Source organism: Zootoca vivipara, chromosome 11, assembly GCF_963506605.1.
Source record: "Zootoca vivipara chromosome 11, rZooViv1.1, whole genome shotgun sequence".
In the NCBI taxonomy this organism is placed as follows: Eukaryota; Metazoa; Chordata; class Lepidosauria; order Squamata; family Lacertidae; genus Zootoca; species Zootoca vivipara.
The window spans coordinates 20,044,736-20,067,288 of NC_083286.1; the positions used below are offsets into that span (position 1 = coordinate 20,044,736).

General features: G+C 43.7%; 1 protein-coding gene across 1 annotated transcript in view; it reads right to left on the reverse strand.

Moving 5' to 3' along the window:
• Window positions 1-413: 413 nt before the first annotated feature.
• Window positions 414-22,553, reverse strand: part of LVRN (laeverin) — a 38,832-nt gene continuing 16,692 nt past the window's right edge. Inside the window, exons 8-20 of the mRNA XM_035100295.2 lie at window positions 21,465-21,530; window positions 21,300-21,365; window positions 19,175-19,335; window positions 16,310-16,386; window positions 15,078-15,217; window positions 14,213-14,268; window positions 10,382-10,535; window positions 9,642-9,736; window positions 8,525-8,629; window positions 6,612-6,776; window positions 4,382-4,522; window positions 2,025-2,088; window positions 414-1,628 (exon numbers count right to left, since the gene is read on the reverse strand). Of these exons, the coding sequence (XP_034956186.2) occupies window positions 1,482-1,628; window positions 2,025-2,088; window positions 4,382-4,522; window positions 6,612-6,776; window positions 8,525-8,629; window positions 9,642-9,736; window positions 10,382-10,535; window positions 14,213-14,268; window positions 15,078-15,217; window positions 16,310-16,386; window positions 19,175-19,335; window positions 21,300-21,365; window positions 21,465-21,530 (1,437 nt within the window). The 3' untranslated portion in view covers window positions 414-1,481. The remainder of the gene's footprint in view (window positions 1,629-2,024; window positions 2,089-4,381; window positions 4,523-6,611; window positions 6,777-8,524; window positions 8,630-9,641; window positions 9,737-10,381; window positions 10,536-14,212; window positions 14,269-15,077; window positions 15,218-16,309; window positions 16,387-19,174; window positions 19,336-21,299; window positions 21,366-21,464; window positions 21,531-22,553) is intronic.

Consider the following 22,553-nt stretch of genomic DNA (forward strand, 5'->3'; position numbering starts at 1 on the left):
ACGAATTGAGCCAGAGAATGAGATCTATGGGACTAAGGAGAAATTGTCACAGAGGTGTAGACCAGAGCTTGGGAGTAAGTAGGAAATGGAACCAAGGAGTAGGTCAGAGATGAAAATCTGTGCCAGTAAGCAAGTCAGAATGAATACCAAATAAGCAAGCAAGCACCAAAAAATGAGCACTGAACAAACCAATTACTTGTGACTGGACTAAAGCCAGGAAGACTTTGCTTTTCAGGCAAGGCTGAATTCACAACAGAAACCACTTCCTGCCCAGGGAGAGTCAATGGCCAGCTTTTCTCATGTGGTGAAAAGGATGCAGGGCCCTCAGCTATTCCACAGTCCCACCACACAATCATGTATTTCACTTCTGGCACCATGCGTTGTCTTTGTCATGAACTTCCAGATTCCGTGTAGTAATTTAGAAGATACATTTTATTAACAAGCAAACATCCATGTTGTACAACATCCATCAGCTGAAAGGCTGATAGGCTTAGCGGTACAGTAACAAATACCAGCATAAAGAGAGGGCATAAAAAGTGTGCATAAAAGAGGGGTGCAGAATAAGAGGAGGCACGGAAATGGGGTGGTAGTCTGAGTGCAATAGAAAGTTGAAGGAAAGAGTTGATAGGAAGCAAGGAGTGAAGGAGTTAATGGAGTGTGCGCGCAAAAAGGGAGTGACAATAGGAGAGGAAAAGGCCTAGAAATGGGGGCGATCTGTGTGCAATGGAGAGTTGAGAAAAGTAGGGGCTGTAGGAAATAAAGAAGTGAACATGAAAATGGGGGTGCAAGGAAGGAGGAGGTATGGAAATGGGCTTAAAGATGAAAGCTTCTGAAGAACAAGTGGCACGGTGGCTTCATAACTGGACAGAAGGTGGAAAGGATGTTTAGCTGTCTCAATGTGGAAGGGGGGAGATAGTGGGGCTGCAGAATACTGTAGAAGAAGTGGCTTCAGAAACTGGGTGGGGAAAGTGAAAAGTGAGTTTAGTACTTGCTTGGGGTAGGAAGGGGAAGCTCTAGGGGTTGATGTGGAAGGAGTATTTGGGGGGTTAGCAAGAGGAAGCGAGCTGATGTTGCCCCCCTTTAAGAGGCAAGAAAGCTGAAATTTTACAGATGTGCAGCCCGAAGAGTCCCACGTCGCATAGCAAACTGACGACAATGGCTTCCTCTAGTTGCTAGTTCTTCATTTCAATTGGTAAGGCTTGCTACATTCAGTCCATTTGACATGAGCGTCAAGATATTCCTTAAGGTTCCTTTTACCTTTGTATAGGCACGGGGTTGTTTTTAGTTCATTCTGTCTTTTATGGCAATGTTCTGAGTAGAAATTTGACTCCACAGTAGCCTGGTTTGCACAGACACTATTGCAAGACTACCACCATTTAAAACATTAAGTGGGAGCTCTATGCACAAAATATGTGCTCCTTTTAAAAAAAATGCTACTAAAGCAGTTGCCAAAAACAGATATTTGGAAGAATTCTCAAATGTCAAATGTCCATATTTCTTTGTAGCCACTTGACCATTTTAGTAACTGATTCTTTTCTTTCTTCATTTCTAGATTTCGTTTTCTGCAGCATCTCTGTAGGAATTATTGTTTGTTCTGGTTCAAGTGTATTGTTAAGAAAAACCCGGACCTAAAATAACGTTTATGGTAAATTGGCAGATGTTATTCAAAGTTTTGCATTTTCACTTTCACTCACTCTCTCTTTAATTATTTTAAAAATCCTACATACATTTCTGCCACCTCCAACCCTCATTTCCACCACCCTCCTCTACACAGAAGGACAAAGAACAGAGAAAAGGAATTCACAAGACTTGTCCATTCTGGCTTTGGGGCAATTGAAGAGAGGATTCCATCCCCTGCTGATATGGATCAGAGATGGGCAAAGGCTTCTAAGCAGTGGAATTACCTAAGAAACTCAGCTGCGTTATTCTTTCTATTCCACATGGTTTTTATATAAGATCTTTTTAAGGGCTTAAAATCCTTCATTTTCAGAGCGACTGTTCTATGCTGTGTCTGTCCTACTTACCACTTGAACCTCGAAGTCTGTACTGATAGAATCCATGAAAGCATATAATGGTTCAAAGGAGCACCTATAAAAGAAAGCATGTTCATAAAGAGAAAACGTTTTGATAAAAATGTTGAGCAGTGCGCCACTCGTCTGTTTTCACTCAAGCATATTTTGCAAAAAGTTTGACAGAACGTTCAAATGGATTACCAGAGTAGACAATTCACCTTGTAAAGGGAATGAATGTTCTATGATTTAACACCACGGATGTAGCCAAGAGGGGCAAGTAAATAAAAAAAATTAACTGAGGTTCTGCCCATGTTTAACACCCTTATGTTTTCCGTACATTATTTTCTGAGAGATTTTTGAGTATTTCATCTCTGGATTATATTGGTATCAAGGGATGCATGTATCTTGCCCACTCCCTTCTGAAGAGAATGCAGCCCACAGTGGGGGAAATGATTTATCACCCCCTGCTCTAGATAATGGATTGGATCCAGATATTCCCATGAGCTGAATTTCACTCATGAAATGCTTCTGTGAGCAGAAAGGAGGCAGGGAAATACCCCCCCACACACCTTCCCTGCATCCCCAGGTGCCCCACAAAAACCTAATCTGGAGAGTTAGAAAACTCTGAAGCAGTCAGTATAGGAGATACTTTGAAAGATCCCATAACAAAGTGGAATTATGTGGGGTGGGGTGGGATGGCCTCCCCCACCTCCTGCTTTCCATTAGTAGGAACGTCCACTCCTTCCGCAAATGGATTTGAGATAATATGTTGGTTCCAAGCCAATGAGTTTTGGATACTTTTCATTTATAGATAAAGGTAAAGGGACCCCTGACCATTAGGTCCAGTTGTAGATGACTCTGGGGTTGTGACGCTCATCTCACTTTATTGGCTGAGGGAGCCGGCGTACAGCTTCCGGGTCATATGGCCCGCATGACTAAGCTGCTTCTGGCGAACCAGAGCAGCGCACGAAAACACCATTTACCTTCCCACCGGAGCGGTACCTAGAATCATAGAATCATAGAGTTGGAAGAGACCACAAGGGCCATCCAGTCCAACCCCCTGCCAAGCAGGAAACACCATCAAAGCATTCCTGACAGATGGCTGTCAAGCCTCTGCTTAAAGACCTCCAAAGAAGGAGACTCCACCACACTCCTTGGCAGCAAATTCCACTGCCGAACAGCTCTTACTGTCAGGAAGTTCTTCCTAATGTTTAGGTGGAATTTTCTTTCTTGTAGTTTGAATCCGTTGCTCCGTGTCCGCCTCTCTGGAGCAGCAGAAAACAACCTTTCTCTCTCCCTCCTTTATATGACATCCTTTTATATATTTGAACATGGTTATCATATCACCCCTTAACCTTCTCTTCTCCAGGCTAAACATACCCAGCTCCCTAAGCCGTTCCTCATAAGGCATCGTTTCCAGGCCTTTGACCATTTTGGTTGCCCTCTTCTGGACACGTTCCAGCTTATCAGTATCCTTCTTGAACTGTGGTGCCCAGAACTGGACACAATACTCCAGGTGAGGTCTGACCAGAGCAGAATACAGTGGTACTATTACTTCCCTTGATCTAGATGCTATACTCCTATTGATGCAGCCCAGAATTGCATTGGCTTTTTTAGCTGCTGCATCACACTGCTGACTCATGTCAAGTTTGTGGTCAACCAAAACTCCTAGATCCTTTTCACATGTACTGCTCTCAAGCCAGGTGTCTCCCATCCTGTATTTGTGCCTTTCATTTTTTTTGCCCAAGTGTAGTACTTTACATTTCTCCTTGTTAAAATTCATCTTGTTTGCTTTGGCCCAGTTGTCTAATCTGTTAAGGTCATTCTGAAGTGTGATCCTGTCCTCTGGGGTGTTAGCCACCCCTCCCAATTTGGTGTCATCTGCAAACTTGCTCAGGATTCCCTCAAGCCCATCATCCAAGTCATTGATAAAGATGTTGAACTATTTATCTACTTGCACTTTGGTGTGCTTTCGAACTGCTAGGTTGGCAGGAGCAGGGACCAAGCAACGGGAGCTCACCCCGTTGCGGGGATTCGAACCGCCGATCTTCTGATCGGCAAGCCCTAGGCTCTGTGGTTTAACCCACAACGCCACCCGTGTCCCTATATATTCAAGTATACATATATATATGCTATATATATTCAAGTATATAACTTAAATATCTGTTCATTTTTTAATGCTGTGGTGTTTATTCTATTTTGCAGTAAATTAATGTGCTTAATAGATTCTCAAGCACACCACCATTGTGTCTGGGGTTTGCAAGGTAATTAACACCTCACCCCTACCCCACCCAGCAGAATAATATTAGAAATATAATATTAGAAAATCAAGTTAAAGGGAAATTACGTAAAGCAGTTGCTTGCCATACCTATTATACAAACGTGACCAGTTTTCTGTTATGAATTTCCATGCTATCCAGTGGCCAGCCTCACTTTCTGCCACGTATCTAATTACTTCTGATACAAGATCTGATGAAATTACAGAATCGTTCAGGATATACTGCAAGAATCTAAAGAGAGGTTTATTCATAATAAACATAAAAATTATAATAAAACAATTTGCAAAACACTTCTAAGATGAGCACCAAACTTCCATCTTCATACATTTTACATCAGGCATCCCCAAACTGCGGCCCTCCAGATGTTTTGGCCTACAACTCCCATGATCCCTAGCTAACAGGACCTGTGGTCAGGGAAGATGGGAATTGTAGTCCAAAACATCTGGAGGGCCAAAGTTTGGGGATGCTTGTTTTACATTGTGGGTGAGGAATCCAGTGAACTGGGGTTGCAAAGTGGACACACCAGATCTGATCTACTGAGATGTGGCATCCAGTGTCTTACTCCATTGCCTTGCTCCAACTCTCTTATGAATTTTTCTTTGAGACAGTTTGAGAGCTGCCCCTTTGTCCTCCTGGTTGCCTTTTAAAAACTAATCCGAGCTGCCTACAATTGGCTAGCTGGCACACAGGGCTCCTGCCACCACTGCAAGTAGATTCCAAATAATGTCATCAAGTTCTAATGCTCCCAGGGAGACTTTGCTCCCAGGGAGACATGAAGAACCTGCATGTGAAATGCAAAATCTGACCAACCTGGTAGCTTCCTGTAAGCCACTGGAATGTGTATTTGGCTTAGAGGAAGCCGCCGCTGAAGCCTGACCTAGCCAGAGAATCCTAAAAATGTCTTCTTATTTAAGCAAGATGGAAACTTGCTCTAAATTTTTGTCTTATGACCACAGAGATGCAGCTGTGGACTGCTAAAGTCGCAGGCACCAGAGACCACTTTGTTAATTAAAGATTGACTTTCTTAACTACACCACTCAGGTCCCTCGTTAACAGACAAACCACCAGTTCTGTTCTCTCCCCCCCCCACCCCCAAAGTGCTGAGAGTAATTCAACTTCCATCCAAGAATGTCCCATTCAAGGAAAAAAAATCATTGTATGTGTGATATCCCACCAACCTGATAATCAAGGAGCAAGTTCTGAAGTGTTGTGGAGGAAGGGAAGATTTCTGAGTGCACATTAGCTAACTTTATCCTGAGAAGCAGACTGCCTTCCTAACAAACTCAGATCAGTAGAAGGATCTGCAAGATTGTGTGCTAGACTTGGACAGCAAGGGTTTATGTCATAGCTGCCAAGTTTTCACTTTTCTCGCGAGGAAGCCTATTCAGCATAAGGGAAAATCCCTGTAAAAAAGGGATAACTTGGCAGCTATGGTTTATGTTGGTTGTACTGCTAGGCATTTCACCCACATCAAGAAAGAGGAGCAGCAGCTGTGGAAAGCTCATGGAATGGATTGTGTAAACAAAAAAGAGTAATGCTTTTCAGACCATTTCTGTTGTTTGTCCTCAGTGCACCATTTAGTTACTAAGCATAAATTCACGATAACTAATCGGGTAACCCAGCAAAAAATATATTAGTAGTAGTACAGTGGTACCTCGTGTTAAGAACTTAATTTGTTCTGGAGGTCCGTTCTTAACCTGGAACTGTTCTTAACCTGAGGTACCACTTTAGCTAATGGGGCCTCCAGCTACTGCTGCGCCGCCGCTGCACGATTTCTTTTCTCATCCTGAAGCAAAGTTCTTAACCCGAGGTAGTATTTCTGGGTTAGCGGAGTCTGTAACCTGGAGCGTCTGTAACCCGAGGTACCACTATTGTATTATAAGGGATCACAAAATTTAGTAGTTAATTTCCCATCCAGAGAAAAACTTGAATGAATAAGATGTATGTTACTGATTTTCAAAAAAATCTGGAGTGGAGTCCCTAAGACATTTGAATGGCACCTTGTACGCCTCTTTCCAGCAACTCCTGGAGCCAAGCTGGTGCCAAATGTATTGCTCTGCTTTCCTTTGGACAACATCAGTGAGGTTGAGAACGGGGTCTTGTCACCTGGTCTTGTCACCTGGGCAGACCAGGACCTCCATACAGGCTTAAGCCCTGGAGTGCTTAAACAGTCTGCTAAAACAGTCAGTGCTGCTAAAACAGTCGTTTGACTTCACGCACACACACCCGGGCACACTGTCTTTTGAGACAGACGGATGCCAACAACATATTTGGCAAACATTTTTTAAATGCACTGAAACAGTAAGTTAATTACGGTCACCTTTGAAGTAACCATGGCTCGCGGGTACAACTCATGGCGAAGAGTAGGTAATAATTTCCTTGACTATCAATCCGCTTGTACATTTGCCATTCAAAGTCCCATTCTTTGTCGCTACCCAGCTGAATACCATAGCAATGAATTGCACGGCTAATAGAAACAGGAACCCTGCAAGAGAGAATATCTCTTAGAACTGGCACCATACAGTCCTTTTTTTCACAATTTAAAATAACCTATTGACATAATGAAATCTGTCACTATGGCTGATGGAATTTCACATACAGTGGTACCTCGGTTTAAGTACACAATTGGTTCCGGAAGTCTGTACTTAACCTGAAGCGAACTTTCCTATTGAAAGTAATGGAAAGTGGATTAATCTGTTCCAGACGGGTCCGTGGAGTACTTAAACTGAAAGTACTCAAACCAACGCATACTTAAACCGAGGTATGGCTATACACTGTGGTTGAGACAAAAGGAAATTAGGGTTCCCCATTTCAAAAACTGAGGATTTGCTACTGGTAATTGGAAGATTCACATTTGGGAATGCTATACTCCTCTGATAAAATGGAGTATTCCTGTAAAACCATGACCTACGTACAAAGAGGACAACATCATGAGAATAATTAAGCCAGGTTTGACATTTTGTGTTTTCAAATATTTAACTTGAGAACTCTGAAAATCTTTCAAATCTTCAACTAAAAAACTTCTGTGAATATTTCAGAAATATGTTTATGACCTCTCCTTTTTATTGAAAAGCTTTTAGTATATGTACTGTTTTGTTAATTATGATAGAAAGCAGTCAATGGAGAAAACGATGAACATTACTTGGACTATTACAATTTCACTTATTTGTGCAGTAATACGCTGTTCAAAGAACAACTGAACTTCTTTAGCTATAACTATTACTTTGCTAATGTGAACTGATGTGTTACTGTATTGCCATGTGGGAAGCTAACTTCCACCCCACATTATCACACTAATTGTGGCCCCCACCAAATGAATCAATACCTAATGCCAGGCACCCCCAAGCTTTGGCCCTCCAGATGTTTTGGACTACAAATCCCATCTTCCTCGAACACTGGTCCTGTTAGCTAGGGTTGTAGGCCAAAACATCTGGAGGGCTACAGTTTGGGGATGCCTGCCTAACGCAAAGAAAAACCTACTCAGCCATTCTGTGTACTGAATAACCTTTTTTTTTTAATGAAGAGCTTTGTGAAAAATTTCACTTGCTCCAATACACGACAGCCTGGATAGCTCAGTTGGTTAGAGCATGGTGCTGATAATGCCAAGGTTGCAGGTTTGATTCCCATATGGGACAGCTGCATATTCCTGCATTGCAAGGGGTTGGACTAGATCAGGGGTCCCCAGACTTACCGTGCAGCGGGCCGGAGGGTAGGGGAGTGCGCGCGCAGCGGGCCGGAGGGCGGGGGAGTGCGCGCCCGTGCGCATGCACACACGCACATGGTCGGGGAAAAATCGCCGAAAATCGCTTGTGCGCATGCGTATGGGCCTCCCCCGACCCGGAAGTGCATCGAAAATGACCTCTTCTGGGTCGGGAGAGGCCCATACGCATGCGCACAAAGGATTTTCGGCGATTTTTTGCCGTTTTTTAAGATCGTCGCCGCGCCGCATGCCGTAAGAGCGGGCGGCGGCAGCGGGGGTCGTCGCGGGCCGGATTGGGAGGCCGATTGGGCCGCATCCGGCCCGGGGGCCGTAGTTTGGAGACCCCTGGACTAGATGATGTTAGGGGTCCCTTCCAACTCTACAATTCTATGATTCTATATTACCAAATATGTATCTGACCTGTCAGAAGGGGGAGAAAATCCTTCTTACTGAACCCCTGCGGAAATCATTCGTAACCAGCTAACATTTTCTCAGACGTAAATTTGCAGGCAGATATTATGCACCATACTCACTCAAAATTGGGATCGTTCATCCACTTGGTGAAGATTTCGGAAGCTAGGTCTAAACAGTCACGGGCCCCCAACCAACATGCAGTTTTTAGAATGGTTCCTATGCCCCTTTTTGGAAGATAGAACAAAATGTAAATGGATAAATAAAAGGAGACAGACAGAAAAACTTATTAAATGTGTTGCATTTCCCCCCACCCAAAGGGGGGGGGGTGGAGTTGATGTGAACTGACGCACTATCACTGGAGTCACCTGGAACTGCATCCTCTGCAGGCACCTTTGGGCACCTGAGTTTTTATGTGAGTTTATTTATAGGGAATAGCCACGGCCCGTTGGTAGAGCCTCTGTTTTGAATTCAAGTACTGTACCAGACTGCCAGCATCTCCAAGTAAGACTGGGAAAGGTTACCTGTCGGAAACCCTGTAGAGTTGCTACCAGTTACATGTATACAGTACAAAGAGCTAGATAGACCAGTAAGGCAGCTTCCTATGTTCCTATTGTCCAGTTTATCTGCTCTCATCGGGACTGCACAATCTGATTTCAGAAGTAGGGTGGGATTGATGAGCAAATAGTTCTGTTTTTGTGCATGGGGTTAGGCCAGGTGGCTTTTTAATTTCTTCCCAATTTGCAATTCTATCCCGAGGTTGAATAGATTCCCAGTCTATGTTCATATGCTTGGATGACAGGGCTACTCGAACAACTAGCACTAAATTTACAAGAGCAGGGACAGGATAGGGTGGAGGTGGGAAATCGCAGAAGGATTTGTAGCTGTAACTGGCAGGAATTTTTAAAAGGAAAGGACAGTAATGAAGTAGCAGTGTATAGGAACAACCCTTTTGCATTTTCTAATGTTCTCAGCGCTGAACATTCAAATTTAGGGTTGTGAAGAGTTTTACATAAAACAACAGATTTTACTTATTGGTTTTTGTTGGCCATTGCAATTTATGCATCATTTATAATTAAATAGACCTCCTTTCTCCTCTTCCATATATCATGTACAGTGTGCTAGAGACCCAGCATGGTGCAGCTGATAGATGTAAACTTATGAGATCCAGGCTTACCTTTATGTTGCACGTTCCATGATAAGGATGCTGGATTGTTTTAAAAATATTTAAGGACTTACACAGTATAAAATTCATCTTCCAGTACTTCAAAGCTCTGACGAAGGAGGTTAGTATAATGATGACATATTGGTGAAATCCTTGTTAAGAAATATTTCTTTGGAGAAAAGAGAAAGATGTAACATATAGATGAACTCTACTTTTATTACATTTCTTCTAATACAAACAGCACAATCTTTTCATATCTACTCAGAAGTTCCACTGAAATAAATGTTTTTTGTCCCAGGTAAGCATGTATGGGGACTGCACACAGCCTTAAGTAGGTAACCTAGGTTAAGGTACTGTGGTTTTCATTTTAGCATTCTCCTTTTCCTCCTCCAATATTTATTTTATTATTATTTCCTTTGTCTACATTTGATAAAAAGCCTATTTGGACAATGATATCCCCCCCAATGTGTTCTGTACAGTGTTTTAGACACTGAATGGCAGTAACAACGATTATAGCAGAGATTATTATATCTACGGTAATTTATATTAAAATATGGCCCTGCAATGTCGAAAAAATTATTTCACTGACGAAATAACAGAACATATTGCCGCTGCTTGTGTGAATGTTTTTTCTATTTAGAATGAGGATGGAAATAGCACATAATTCCTAAGTGGACAGCAAGACATATAGCTAACTCTTTGGACGTTACATTAATGGCCACTTTTCTGCACGCATTCAAATGGGGAAATGTCACATCAACAAGTGTCTGTACTCATCGTAAAATAAGCACCCTAAATTTCAGAATTTAGATACCTTTAAAACTGGGTATAATTCATAATCACTCTGAATGAGCCCCCAATTCTCAACTTCTAGATGTTGCAGTACCGTTTCCCACACTAAGGTATCATCTTCCTTTTCAAGGTACTTAGTTAAATATAGTGGAGTATCATACTCAGTATAACCAGACCTATATTAAAAGAAATCATATTTAAGCAATGCATACAAGGAGCTATGTACACACGTGTGTGCGTGTTTTCATTATTAGACAATGATTATAAGCAAATAAATGGTCTGCTCTTGAAATACTTTAAAGAGAGCTCACAAAAGAATATTCTGCTGGGGGGAATGCTGGGTTGTTTACAAGCTGAAGTGTCTCCATTTACGAATGATATGCAAAGAGTCCTTTATATGAAAGCAGATTCTACTGAAATCCACGGAACTTGCTTCCATGCAAAGGCCATGATCCGGTGAATGTGAAGCCGTGATTCAAAGTGGGGCCATGTGCATATGTGTAGCTTCACAGTTGTCAGTTATAGGAAGTTTAAAAAGCTCCGATGGGCATCCAGAGCTGAGAAAATCCCCAGGCACCAAGGTCTATGGGTGGTTTCCAGGGAATGAGTACTCACACCTCCCTTTGTGGGCACCCTTTGCGGGACCACGCGCAGCACGCCCGGGCCACGCGGGACTCACCAGCTGGATGGGCTGGCCCGCCTCCCTGTGCTAGTCATTGGGGGTTCCTGCCAAACCCAACTTAACCTATAAGCATCGTGTGGAGGTGTGGCCAGTTGCATAAATAGGAGGTGGAGCCGGCAACAACCATGCAGTCGGCTCCGGAGCTTCACCCACCCAACCCTCTCTTTGCCTAATGCTTGTTTGCAGGTTAACCATTTTCCTTCCTGGTCAGTGGGCGTTGCTATGGTCTTTTGATGGTTGCTGTTGAAGAACCGGGAATTTTCCTGAATTGGCAGGTTTTGCCTTCCCCGTAGCAACTGTCACAACTTTGGCGGTTTGAGGCCTTGGGCGGAATCCTTTGGTCTATCTTCCCTAAATGAGGGTGGGGGGCGAGAAGTGGTCACTCACACACACACCCCTCGGTGGCGGTTCCAGGGTCCCCTCTTAAAGGAGTTTGTGAAAAGGGAGTCACTGGCCATACACTGAAAGGTTGTCAGTGAACTCCCCTTCATTGAGCGGATATGGGGTGGGCTGCCTGCATACACAAGCGTCTTGCAGTGCACCCTCCCATTTCCCATTCACCCTGAGGAGCCCCAGTTCCCCTGGCTGGGGGGCTGGGGGAGATACACGCCCAATGCCTAAGCCTAGGTCTTCCTACATCTGAAACATTTAATAAAGATGTGACCAATTTTTAATTCCACAGCACGTTGTCACGAGCCGTTATTCCTTCTGGTGGTCTCTCAGAGTCAGGGGGTCTCTGCCTGGGCCCGCAATGTTATTTAAGCTTGAACCCAAGTGAAATCAATCAAATTCAAGCACAATCTTAAATTGCTAAGGAACTTAAGTGACAGCAATGCAATGGTAGAAACTGCATGCGGAAGCAGCTTCCCACATGAAGGGTCTACAGTGACATTTCTGAAATCACACAACAGCAAGGGAAGCTTCATAACCCAAATCACTTCCTACACGGTGCTGCACCCCACAAAGTATAACTAATGTGGCAATCGTGTCCCTGGCATTATAACCCCAACTTTAATGGTTTGCGTGTCAGGACTCAAATGGAGGGAAGTCCCAGCAGAATTAGGTGCAGCAGACAGCAGTGTATATATACTCACAGTTCAAATATTATTGAATGGTGATATTCCAGGCAGGCAATTTATAGGAGGAGGAAGCGGAGCTGGAAGCAGAGTCAGGAAGCAGGCTGAGGCTGGAGAAGGGAGGCCAGGTGGGCTGGACTCAGAACTGGAGCAAAGAGAGGGCAGGAGCAAGACACAGGCTAGAGGCAGATCAGGAAGCACATGTTTGGAGTGCAGGATCAAAGTTGTCTATGAGAACTCGGCTGCTGGCTGCACAGGCAAAAGCCTCTATGAGTAAGGTTCCAATCCTGAGCACAGTAAGGTGTCTGCTGTGTCAAACTTGCTCCTGAGTAAGCAGCTTAAAAGTGTGCTGCAAATTATATATTTGGGGGACAAATAGGGCAGGCCTTCATTATGGTCAGTGTATACCTTAGTTCAGGCATCCCCAAACCTCAGCCCTCCAGATGTTTTAGACTACAATTCCCATCTTCCCCGACCACTGGTCCTGTTAGCTAGGGATCATGGGAGTTGTAGGCCAAAACATCTGGAGGGCCAGTTTGGAGATGCCTGCCTTAGTTGATTAAACAGAACAGTGAAGGGAAAACCTTAACAGGCCAAGGAAGCCAAGCTGTTAGCCTGACTCCTAGCAAGTCCAGATTTCAGATTTATGGACAAAGATCCTGAGATATAAATAAATCCCAAACATTTCTTTTCTTTTCAGTCAAACCTCTGCTTCTAGACAAAATATTTTTCAGTCAAAAATCTGAACTAATTATTCCTCTATTCTACTGTAATGTTGCATCAATATTGCCAGAATCCATAGGCATGTGTATTGTAGCACAGGGGTAGGGAAGCTCAGTCAGTAGAGCATGAGACTCATGGTTGCTGGTTTGAGCCCCGCGTTGGGCAGAAGATTCCTGCATTTGCAGGGAGTTGGACTAGATGAGCCTCATGGTTCCTTCTAACTCTACAAGTCTAGGATTCTAAATCTGTGGGAACCTCTGGCCCTTAGGACAAACTTGGTCTGCAAGGTCATTGCTCCCTAACCACCTTGCATCAGGTGCGGAGCTGATCCCTGCAGGAAGCTGGTGCACAGAGAGTTCAATCCTGCTTGGTTCTCACACTCCAAAACCCTGCAGAAAGCAGGACTGACACCCAACGGCTGCCGTTAGCGAATGCGCAGGGAACTCTATCCTGTTTTGTCACCATCTCCCCCCAGCCATATAGGCCAATTTTGAGAGAGAGGTGGGACCACCGCTTGTCAATCGTCAGGCGTCATTATGACCTCAGATGATTGACAGTTGGGTGATCCCACTCACCTGTCAGAATTGACCCACAGGATGGTGGTGGGGCAAGAGAAATATCTGGCCCACCAGGTCAAAATGTGTCATGCCTCACGCCCAATACATGCAGACAACAGTAAAGAAAGAGATCTTTATTCCAGCACGTAATGGTACAGGCTTGGCAGTGGACACAAGCAAGATCTTCAGGACTTCACAGAAGCAACCAAGATGTACCGACAGTCTCCATGTACTGCGTGTCAAGTTTTTAAAGACAAGGCATGACATGCTCAGTTGCAAAATTTGGCTCTGTGAGAACAACGGGGTTTCAAACAAGCACTCCTCTGGAACAGGCAGGTCTGCCTAGTTTCAGGCTATACTACTGCACTGGTCCACCCCGGGTGCCGGCGGGGGGTTGCTACACTGCTGTTCTCCCTTGGCAATCCATGGCCCTCCCCAGTCTCCAATGAAACTCTCTGTTCCGCTGGGAGGTAGGGGTGGGGAGAAGCCAGCATCCCTGCTCCCGCTTCCTAAGTGGCTGAAGTCAAGGCACACCAAGGGGAAAGGATTTCATTGAATTTGCAGCTGTGATCATCATACCTGGTGAGGCTATTCTAAGGAACTGGGGAAACCGCAGCAGCGTAATGTAGGACTGCACAATCCATGTCCATTTTCCCCTTAACTTTTTTGTGCTAAGCACCCTGCACTCTCAAAGCAAAAGGTGGTGCAGAAGAAGTTGTAGATGTGTGTGTGAATAAAGAAGCAGACAGAAGTGGGGAAAGTATGGAGCTCATTTACAAATATAGCAAAAACCTGTCTTTGGGAGGTATCCTTACCATCGCAATTCAAAGGCATCTCCCACCAGTTGAAATCTGCTTACAGAAGGAATGACCTGCAAAAGAGCACCCATTAAATCTACGTGTTTAAAAGGTCCAAACAGTTCATTAAATAAGTCTACTGCATTTCAAGATATTCACAAGAATCTGCAGCACCCAAAGTCAAGCTCATGCATACTTTTAATTGAAATGGTTCCCAGTTACATATTCCAAGATGATTGTAATTTGAGATATTGCACATTTGGAACTGGGACATTAGATTTCATTTACTTAACAAAGTTTACATAGCACTCAAGCAACAAAATTACATTAAAAAGTGTAAACTTTTCATAACAAAATACAATTAAAATAAAATCTTAAAGTAGGCATAAAATATATCGAAATATTTAAAAAATCTGAGGTTTTATAGCAGATATACTAAATAAAACTAAGAGTTTGGGTAGACTTGCCTAAACAGAAAAAAATGGGGTTGTTTTTTTTTAGCAAAAACAGTAAAGCAAAGGTGTCTGCCTAGTATTAACAGGCAGGATTATCAGCCAATCCCTAGCTGGATAAACAAACTTCAGTTAGCATACATACACAAATAATGTAGGAAAGGTACAGCATATCTTTATAGTTGATAATAAAAAAGAATACTGTATATTGTTACTTTTATTTACCGTAATTACAAAACCAGCCAGACATGTTTTTATATCATGTCTAAATTAAGTACAAATATTTGGTGGCAGCATTTAGAAGGTGACTCACCAGTGGTAAAAGAAAAAGGTGATTCTCCACATATAAAAAGAAGCTGAACTCCCCACACAAAAAAGGAGGTTGTCTTGACATAGAGGGTCACATGACTGTATAATAATCATTACCTTACCTTTGGGTTTCTTTCAAGAACTTTGGCCAGTCTTCTCCAAGACTTCTGGTCATAATTAATTCTATAGTAGCCAGTCCAATTCACATTTAAAATAATCCAATCATGTTCTGAATCTGATATCTTCATTTCCGGAAATATTTCTGCAGGTGGCATGAGGGAAACAAAGTTGGCATGAATTTAGTGGTCTTTGTAGGCCTGTGAAGACTGCGGGCTCATTAATAATAATAATAATAATAATAATAATAATAATAATAATGTATTATTTATACCCCGCCCATCTGGCTGGGTTTCCCCAGCCACTCTGTGCGGCTTCCAACAGAAAAATAAAACACAGTGATCTATTAAACATTAAAAGCCTCCCTAAACAGGGCTGCCTTCAGATGTCTTCTAAAAGTCTTTCTAAGGTAAGATAAAACATGAAAATGCACAAATTTGCTTCCTACAATGCGTGAGCACACAAAAAAAACACCCTGGGAATCAGGCAAAGGGCCTTCTCGGTAGTGGCTCCTGCCCTGTGGAATATCCTCCCACCAGATGTCAAGGAAATAAACAACTACAGTACAGTTTTGGACTTTTAGAAGACATCTGAAGGTAGCCCTGTATAGGGAAGTTTTTAATGCTTGATGCCTTAATTTGTTGGAAGCCGCCCAGAATGGCTGGGACAACCTAGTCAGCTGGGCAGCATATAAAACATGTGTTGTTGTTAATGATCCCCACCAAACATCAATACAAGATGAAGTACAGTACACTGCAAGACTATGCCTGGATCTTAAACTGATGCACCAGACAGCAAGTTCCTGAAATATAGCTAGTAGATCCCAAAAGAGATGGGAGTATGACTATTAAAACCAGTGCTTCCTCACTACCCCCACCCACAGCTGCTGGAGAAACTTGTGTCTCTTTCCCTAATTGTGTTGAGGCTCCAATGTCAGTAGAAGCAAAATGGGAATGTGCTGGGGAGTGTCTGAATGTGATGGATCTAAAGTGTTCCTATTCCACCAGCATTAGGGGTGAGAAAATATGCCAGCCCCTGAAACGGACTAGCAAGGGGAGGGGGAAACACTCTCCTCTTTTCCTACTGCCAGACACCCAGCAGAGCTCTAGAGCTGGCATCTTGTTCCCCTTCTCCCTGTTATTTGAATTGCTCTGTTCATATGCTTTTAGCCAGTTTTCAAGATTGTGTATTGCAAATAGAGGCTTCCTTAAATTCAGAGAGAGAGAAAACTACTTACTGCTGCTCTTATCGAGCCATGCCAAAGGTTGTACAGTTCCGTTTCTTAACCAAGAAATGGGAATCGTCCACATGTTGCTTCATTAAGGACAAAAACACATGATTATTTATTGAACCTAAGTAAATAAATGGTTCAAATGCAATCAAATAACTTACATTTAGGAAACATTTTCTGGAAAAAAAATAGTTCTCTCAGCCTTTCCTTTTAACTTCTTTATCATTTTAAATGTGCATTGCGTGCCGAGGCCATCAGACATCCCCCCTAAATCACTCACACCACACACAAAAAATTTTGTTTGGGTTTTTGGCATTAATTTCGGGCACAACTTTATTTAAATACAATTTTAAAATTCGAGTGTTGGCTTAGGCATTGGTTAATCTTCTGTCCCCCGCTTGGGACAGGACCAGCTCCGACTTCCCTATCCTTATAGGAAAGTCAAGTAAACACCTCGTGGGAGAGGAGGTAGCTGTGTCCAGGCACTCTCCCCTCGACCGGAAATGTTCCCCAAGGCTCGTGCTCTGTTATGGCCCTAGCCCCCACACTGTTGCGGGGATGTATGGACTAGAGCCGTAGCCCCAGGATTCCTTTAATGGAATACTTCTATGAGGAGCATTTTATTGAGGGGTAAAGGGCCCCTGACCATCAGGTCCAGTTGTGTCCGACTCTGGGGTTGTGGTACTCATCTCGCTTTATAGGACGAGGGAGCCGGCATTTGTCCGCAGACAGCTTCTGGGTCATGTGGCCAGCATGACAAAGCTGCTTCTGGCGAACCAGAGCAGCACATGGAAACGCCGTTTACCTTCCCGCCGGAGCGGTCCCTATTTATCTACTTGCACTTTGATGTGCTTTCGAACTGCTAGGTGGGAAGGAGCTGGGACCAAGCAACAGGAGCTCACCCCATTGCAGGGATTCTGATCAGCAAGACCTAAACTCTGTGGTTTAACCAGAGGGGGTAGGTATCTCCATACCATACCCCTCCACCAACCAGGAATTATTAACCAATGACTAACCGCCAACCTAACAAGTTGTGACGATTTGCTAAGCAGTAGGCAAAAACCAAATGGCAACAGCCAATCAGCAAAATTCCTACTGGGGCCCTGCAAAAGGCGACCCCATGAGAGGCAAAGCAATGTCAGGCTAAACTTTCAGAAAAAGCGGCGGGCGGGAGGGAGATTCAAACACTTTGCAAAAGTGAAACTGGACTGCAAGACGCTGAGAATATAATGGGCTCCTCCTGTCAATCAAAAATGGCAACATACTTTTTACCCCAGCCACCAAAAAGCCCCAATCACTCATGCTCTTACATACACTAGACCCTCCCCCACCCAGAGGAATATCTTTTGGCCCGGCCGCAACTCTCGCTCTCCCTGATAGAACGCGCTTTTCAAATTGCATCAGCACCTAAAGAATACTCACTTTAATCATATTGGGCACAAGCAAGAGAAGAGCTTTACTCTGGAACTTGAGCTTTGGTGTGAGTTTTTTGATTGAAACTACACTAACTTTCTCAGACCCCAATTCCAACATCTATGAGATCTGGAAAGTCAAGCTTTGTATATGCATGACAAACCTTCACTTTCCATAACTAATAACTAGGAAGCCACAGTTGTGCACATGGCTCCACTCCGAACCGGAACTTGCCCTTTGATTTACTTGCAAGCGAGTCTCATGGATTTCTGTGCAGTGTGCTTTTATGTAGTGGCAACAATCCATATAGATGCAAGCCCTGTTAAGCACATCTGATCTTCATCACCATAATTTTCATCAAATTTATTATTCACCCTCCACCAGCAGATCCCAGGACAGGTTACAATTTAAAATTTGGTATAAAAACAGTTACAACAAATTGCATTCACATGAATATGGTTGCTCCTGAAATCCCAGAAAACTGAACCCAGATATTGCAGTCCCAAGGTTCCAGGTGTGCCACTTTTATGCACAACAACAAAAAATTTCCATCAGCCAAAAGATGCATCTTGCATTCAATCCCAGGAGATCCTGGCCCAAAATCTGAGATCCTAGGAGCTATGGAAACCTTGTGTGTGCACGACACTTGGGCCGGCACACGTTGTCATATATTTGACACCAGAAAAAGCCTTTCAGTTTCATGTGAAGAGAAACAGCAGTGCTTTGACAAAAGGAAATAGTAGTCGACTATTTATTCAAAGTGGTTTACAGCATACTACTGAGAGCTCTTAAAGGGTAAAGGGACCCTTGTCGAGGTGCAGACAACTCTGGGGTTGTGGTGCTCATCTTGCTTTATATTGGACAAGGGAGCCGGGTCATGTGGCCAGCATGACAAAGCCGCTTCTGGCAAACCAGAGCAGTGCACGGAAACGCTGTTTACCTTCCCGCCGGAGCAGTACCTATTTATCTACTTGCACTTTGATGTGCTTTCGAACTGCTAGGTTGGCAGGAGCTGGGACTGAGCAACAGGAGCTCACCCCGCCGCGGGGATTCAAACTGTCAACCTTCTGAGCGGCAAGCTCTGTGGTTTAACCCACAGTGCCACCAGCGTCCCTACTGAGAGCTCTTAATAGAGAACAAAAACAATACAACAGCCCATTTGTGGAGAATCAGAAATTAGCCACAGTTGCATTTCCCTCCTCCTCTCTCGCATGCAGTTTCACATCTCCTTTTTTTGGCACAACCCCACAATTCCTGGTGACATCCAAGGTGGATTTCAATGTCTGCTTTGGAAGGAAAGTGCAAATCATAATTTGCAGGCTCAGAAGCTGTGGCTAATTATAGTTTGGGCAAAAATAGAAGATTATCAGAAAAAAATAGCTCCCTACTATTCAAATATACACCAAAGTACTTTTTTAAAAAATTGAAATTAAAACAATTTTACTAAATTAGGCATACTTGGTCTTGTTTGTTCCTTTTTTAGAATAAAACGGTTCCTGACTGATGTTCCCAGTGGTCAGATTTACTGTTAGGAGTGGCAAGCCATGTTGGCAGGTCCACGAATCCATTATAACTTTTACTGGAGCCGGCAACTGGAGGTCATTCTGTTCATCTACTACCTTCAAGAAAAGTCTGGATTAGAAAACAGTTTGGTTTATTTAATTTCACATAAATGTTTCTACTTGTACTAACAGCAGGTTTTCCAGATTCTATTTGCTGATTCATACACAAGTAAAATCCAGCATTTCTAAACATTTAATAGCTCATACAGGGGGGGGGGGCGAACTTTACAGATCACTTTTCATAAGCGAGGTTGCAATTAACCACCTCAAGCAGCAACCAGGTGTGGATCAGGGGGCTGAGCAGTGCAAGATGTGGGATTGCTTATCTGAGCCAGGCCCTGACTCTGGAGTGGAGCTGAACCCTTTCAGCCAGGAGCCTCTCGAAACAGAATCCCTCAGACGTCCAGAGACAGTACCACCCAAGCAAGATTGAGTGACTGGTCTCTTCACATCATAGGCTATTAGCTCACTGATATCTCCTTGCAAATACAGGTAACACACAAAGCCTCAGAGTACGGTATTATACTTCAGGCCAAAGGACTACCACTTTAAGGCTCTCCACTCTTCAGGAAGGGACTGGAGCCTGGAGGTATAGCCTGGTCCAAGAGGGATGAAAGGCCCCTGTTGAGCTCCAGATTCGCCAGAGCAACTTGTCCTATTGAAGCCAATTACCATACTAATTTGTGATTGGGCCTGGGTAATGAAACTGTCAATTATGTATAGGATGCCTGATCTAAGTAGTGCTTGAAGTGGGATGGGGGCTTTTTCTCCACCTACTTTATCCCCCAGGTCTTTATTAAGTAGAAACTTGTTCACGTGGGATTAGTTTGCACTTCACACACTGCTTTCAGACACACCCATGCTTTGCTGACTGCAGGCACATGACTGCCCACAGGTGGTGGTGGAAAGGACTATAGACCACTAAAGGTAAAGGGACCCCAACCATTAGGTCCAGTCGTGACCAACTCTGGGGTTGCAGTGCTCATCTCGCGTTATTGGCCGAGGGAGCCGGCGTACAGCTTCCAGGTCATGTGGCCAGGTCATGTGGCCAGCATGACAAAGCTGCTTCTGGCGAACCAGAGCAGCACACGAAACGCCATTTACCTTCCTGCTGTAGCGGTAGCTATTTATCTACTTGCACTTTGACATGCTTTCAAACTGCTAAGCTGGCAGGAGCAGGGACTGAGCAACGGGAGCTCACCCCGTCACGGGGATTCAAACCACCGACCTTCTGATCGGCAAGCCCTAGGATCTGTGGTTTAACCCACAGCGCCATTAACTGCTGCCTGCAAGGTACTATCACGTACCAGACATAAGCGATCATAGATGTGGGAACGTTTAGCCCTCCAGATGTTGCTGAACCGCAGCATCCCTGACGTGCTTACTGGGGCTGATGACAGTTGTAGTTCAACACCTGGAGGGCCGAAGGTTCCCCACACCTGAACTATCAGATTGAAAAAATGAGCTGCTGCTCAGGGAAAGACCTGACTTGGAAACACGTCAAAGAGGCTTAACACAACATATTGCTGTTTTGGTGCTGCTGATCACTGAGTCCAAACTAGCAGAGCATCTGAACATTAAGTTCAGTACTGTTTAGTTCAAACTAGTGTTGTGCACTGATTTTAGCTGAACCCTGAACCATAGCTGCCAAGTTTTCCCTTTTCTCGCGAGGAAGCCTATTCAGCATAAGGGAATTTCCCTTAAAAAAAAGGGAGAACTTGGCAGCTATGCCCTGAACACCACATCAGGCAGATTCAAACAGGTCATTCTTCTCCCAGCCCTCTCCTGACCACATGTTTAAACTAGGATGAAAAACCCTAATTAAGCATTAAAGCTAGCCCCTGAATTGATCTGGTGTATGGATCCAGGTCAGTTAGGCCAACCCCGAGTACCAGATTGGGTCTCACTTCTTATTGAGAGGCACTGCACAGCCCTGGTTTGAAGGCCTTTGACGATCAAGAATGCTGCCCACATTGGTTATTCTAAGAGCACCAGCGAAAACACTTAAAAGTTTTAATCACCTTTTGAATGTGATCCCACAGATCATCCTGGATGGCATTTGAAAAGGAAAATGCATTCAGGTACGACTGTAATTAAACAAGTATAATTAGTCAATTCACAGTGACAACGCATTTCGAATAATGGTCAAGATTCCAACTGTTGGTAATGTTGTTTTTGAAGCTCACATTAAGTGCTTTCATGAACAGCCTTTCAGTCACAAAGCTGGACAGCATCCGGAGGATGGCAGCCCCCTAAGAGAGAGAAATATAGATAAGATAAAGATGATATATCATTATGTATTTAGAATGATGAGACTTTGCAAGTCATGAAACTCAAGACATCAAACTACCAACATTACATTCAAATTAGTAGTTTTATTAAATATATTGCTTGTTGTGGGGTTTTTTTTAAGATGGGTAGCTGTGTGAACACTGCAGCAAAAACCATATATAGTCTTTTTATACCATACAGTTTCTTCAAAACGGTTCCCTGCACTCGTATCATACATCTCCAAGTGATGAGATTTTGTATATCTCAAACTGTTATATGGCATTATATGGAATACTGTGGCTCTTTTGCCACAGAATGCTTTATTTTTGTTGTTGTTGTTTAGTCGTGTCCAACTCTTCATGACCCCATGGACCATAGCATGCCAGGCACTCCTGTCTTCCACTGCCTCCCACAGTTTGGTCAAGGTAATTTTCACAAATGATACAAAGAAGAGCAAAAATATCTCACATAGAATAACAGACACATCGATCCCCATTCACAAATCAGAAATTGGAGAATAAAAGGGCACTTGTGGCATTCAAAGATGAAGTTTGCTGACCACATCAAACCTGGCAGGCAGTCATTCTCTTCCTAAAAAACCCTCTCCAGCTCCAGATATGTTGGCACATATTGTGTCTCCTCACAGGTGAAGGAAACATGGGTGGTATTCAACAAAGCTTTATTCAGAACAGACCTATTGAAAGGAATGGACCTAAGTCACAGTGTGATCTTATACATGCTTCCTTTGAAGTAAATGCCACTGATCTCAGTAGGGCTTCTGCCAACATAACTGTGCATAGGAGACACTCATTCCGCTCCCCCCGTACACTGCAATTTGATATACAGACTCCACTTCGAATGCAGCAGGCAGCCTTCTCAAACCTGGTACCCTCCTATCATTCCAGACCGTTGGCTATACAGTTTGGGGCCAACAGGAGTGGTGGTTCAAAACATAGAAGGCACCAGGTTGGGGGGAAATGTCATAAAGGCTTTACCATTCAATT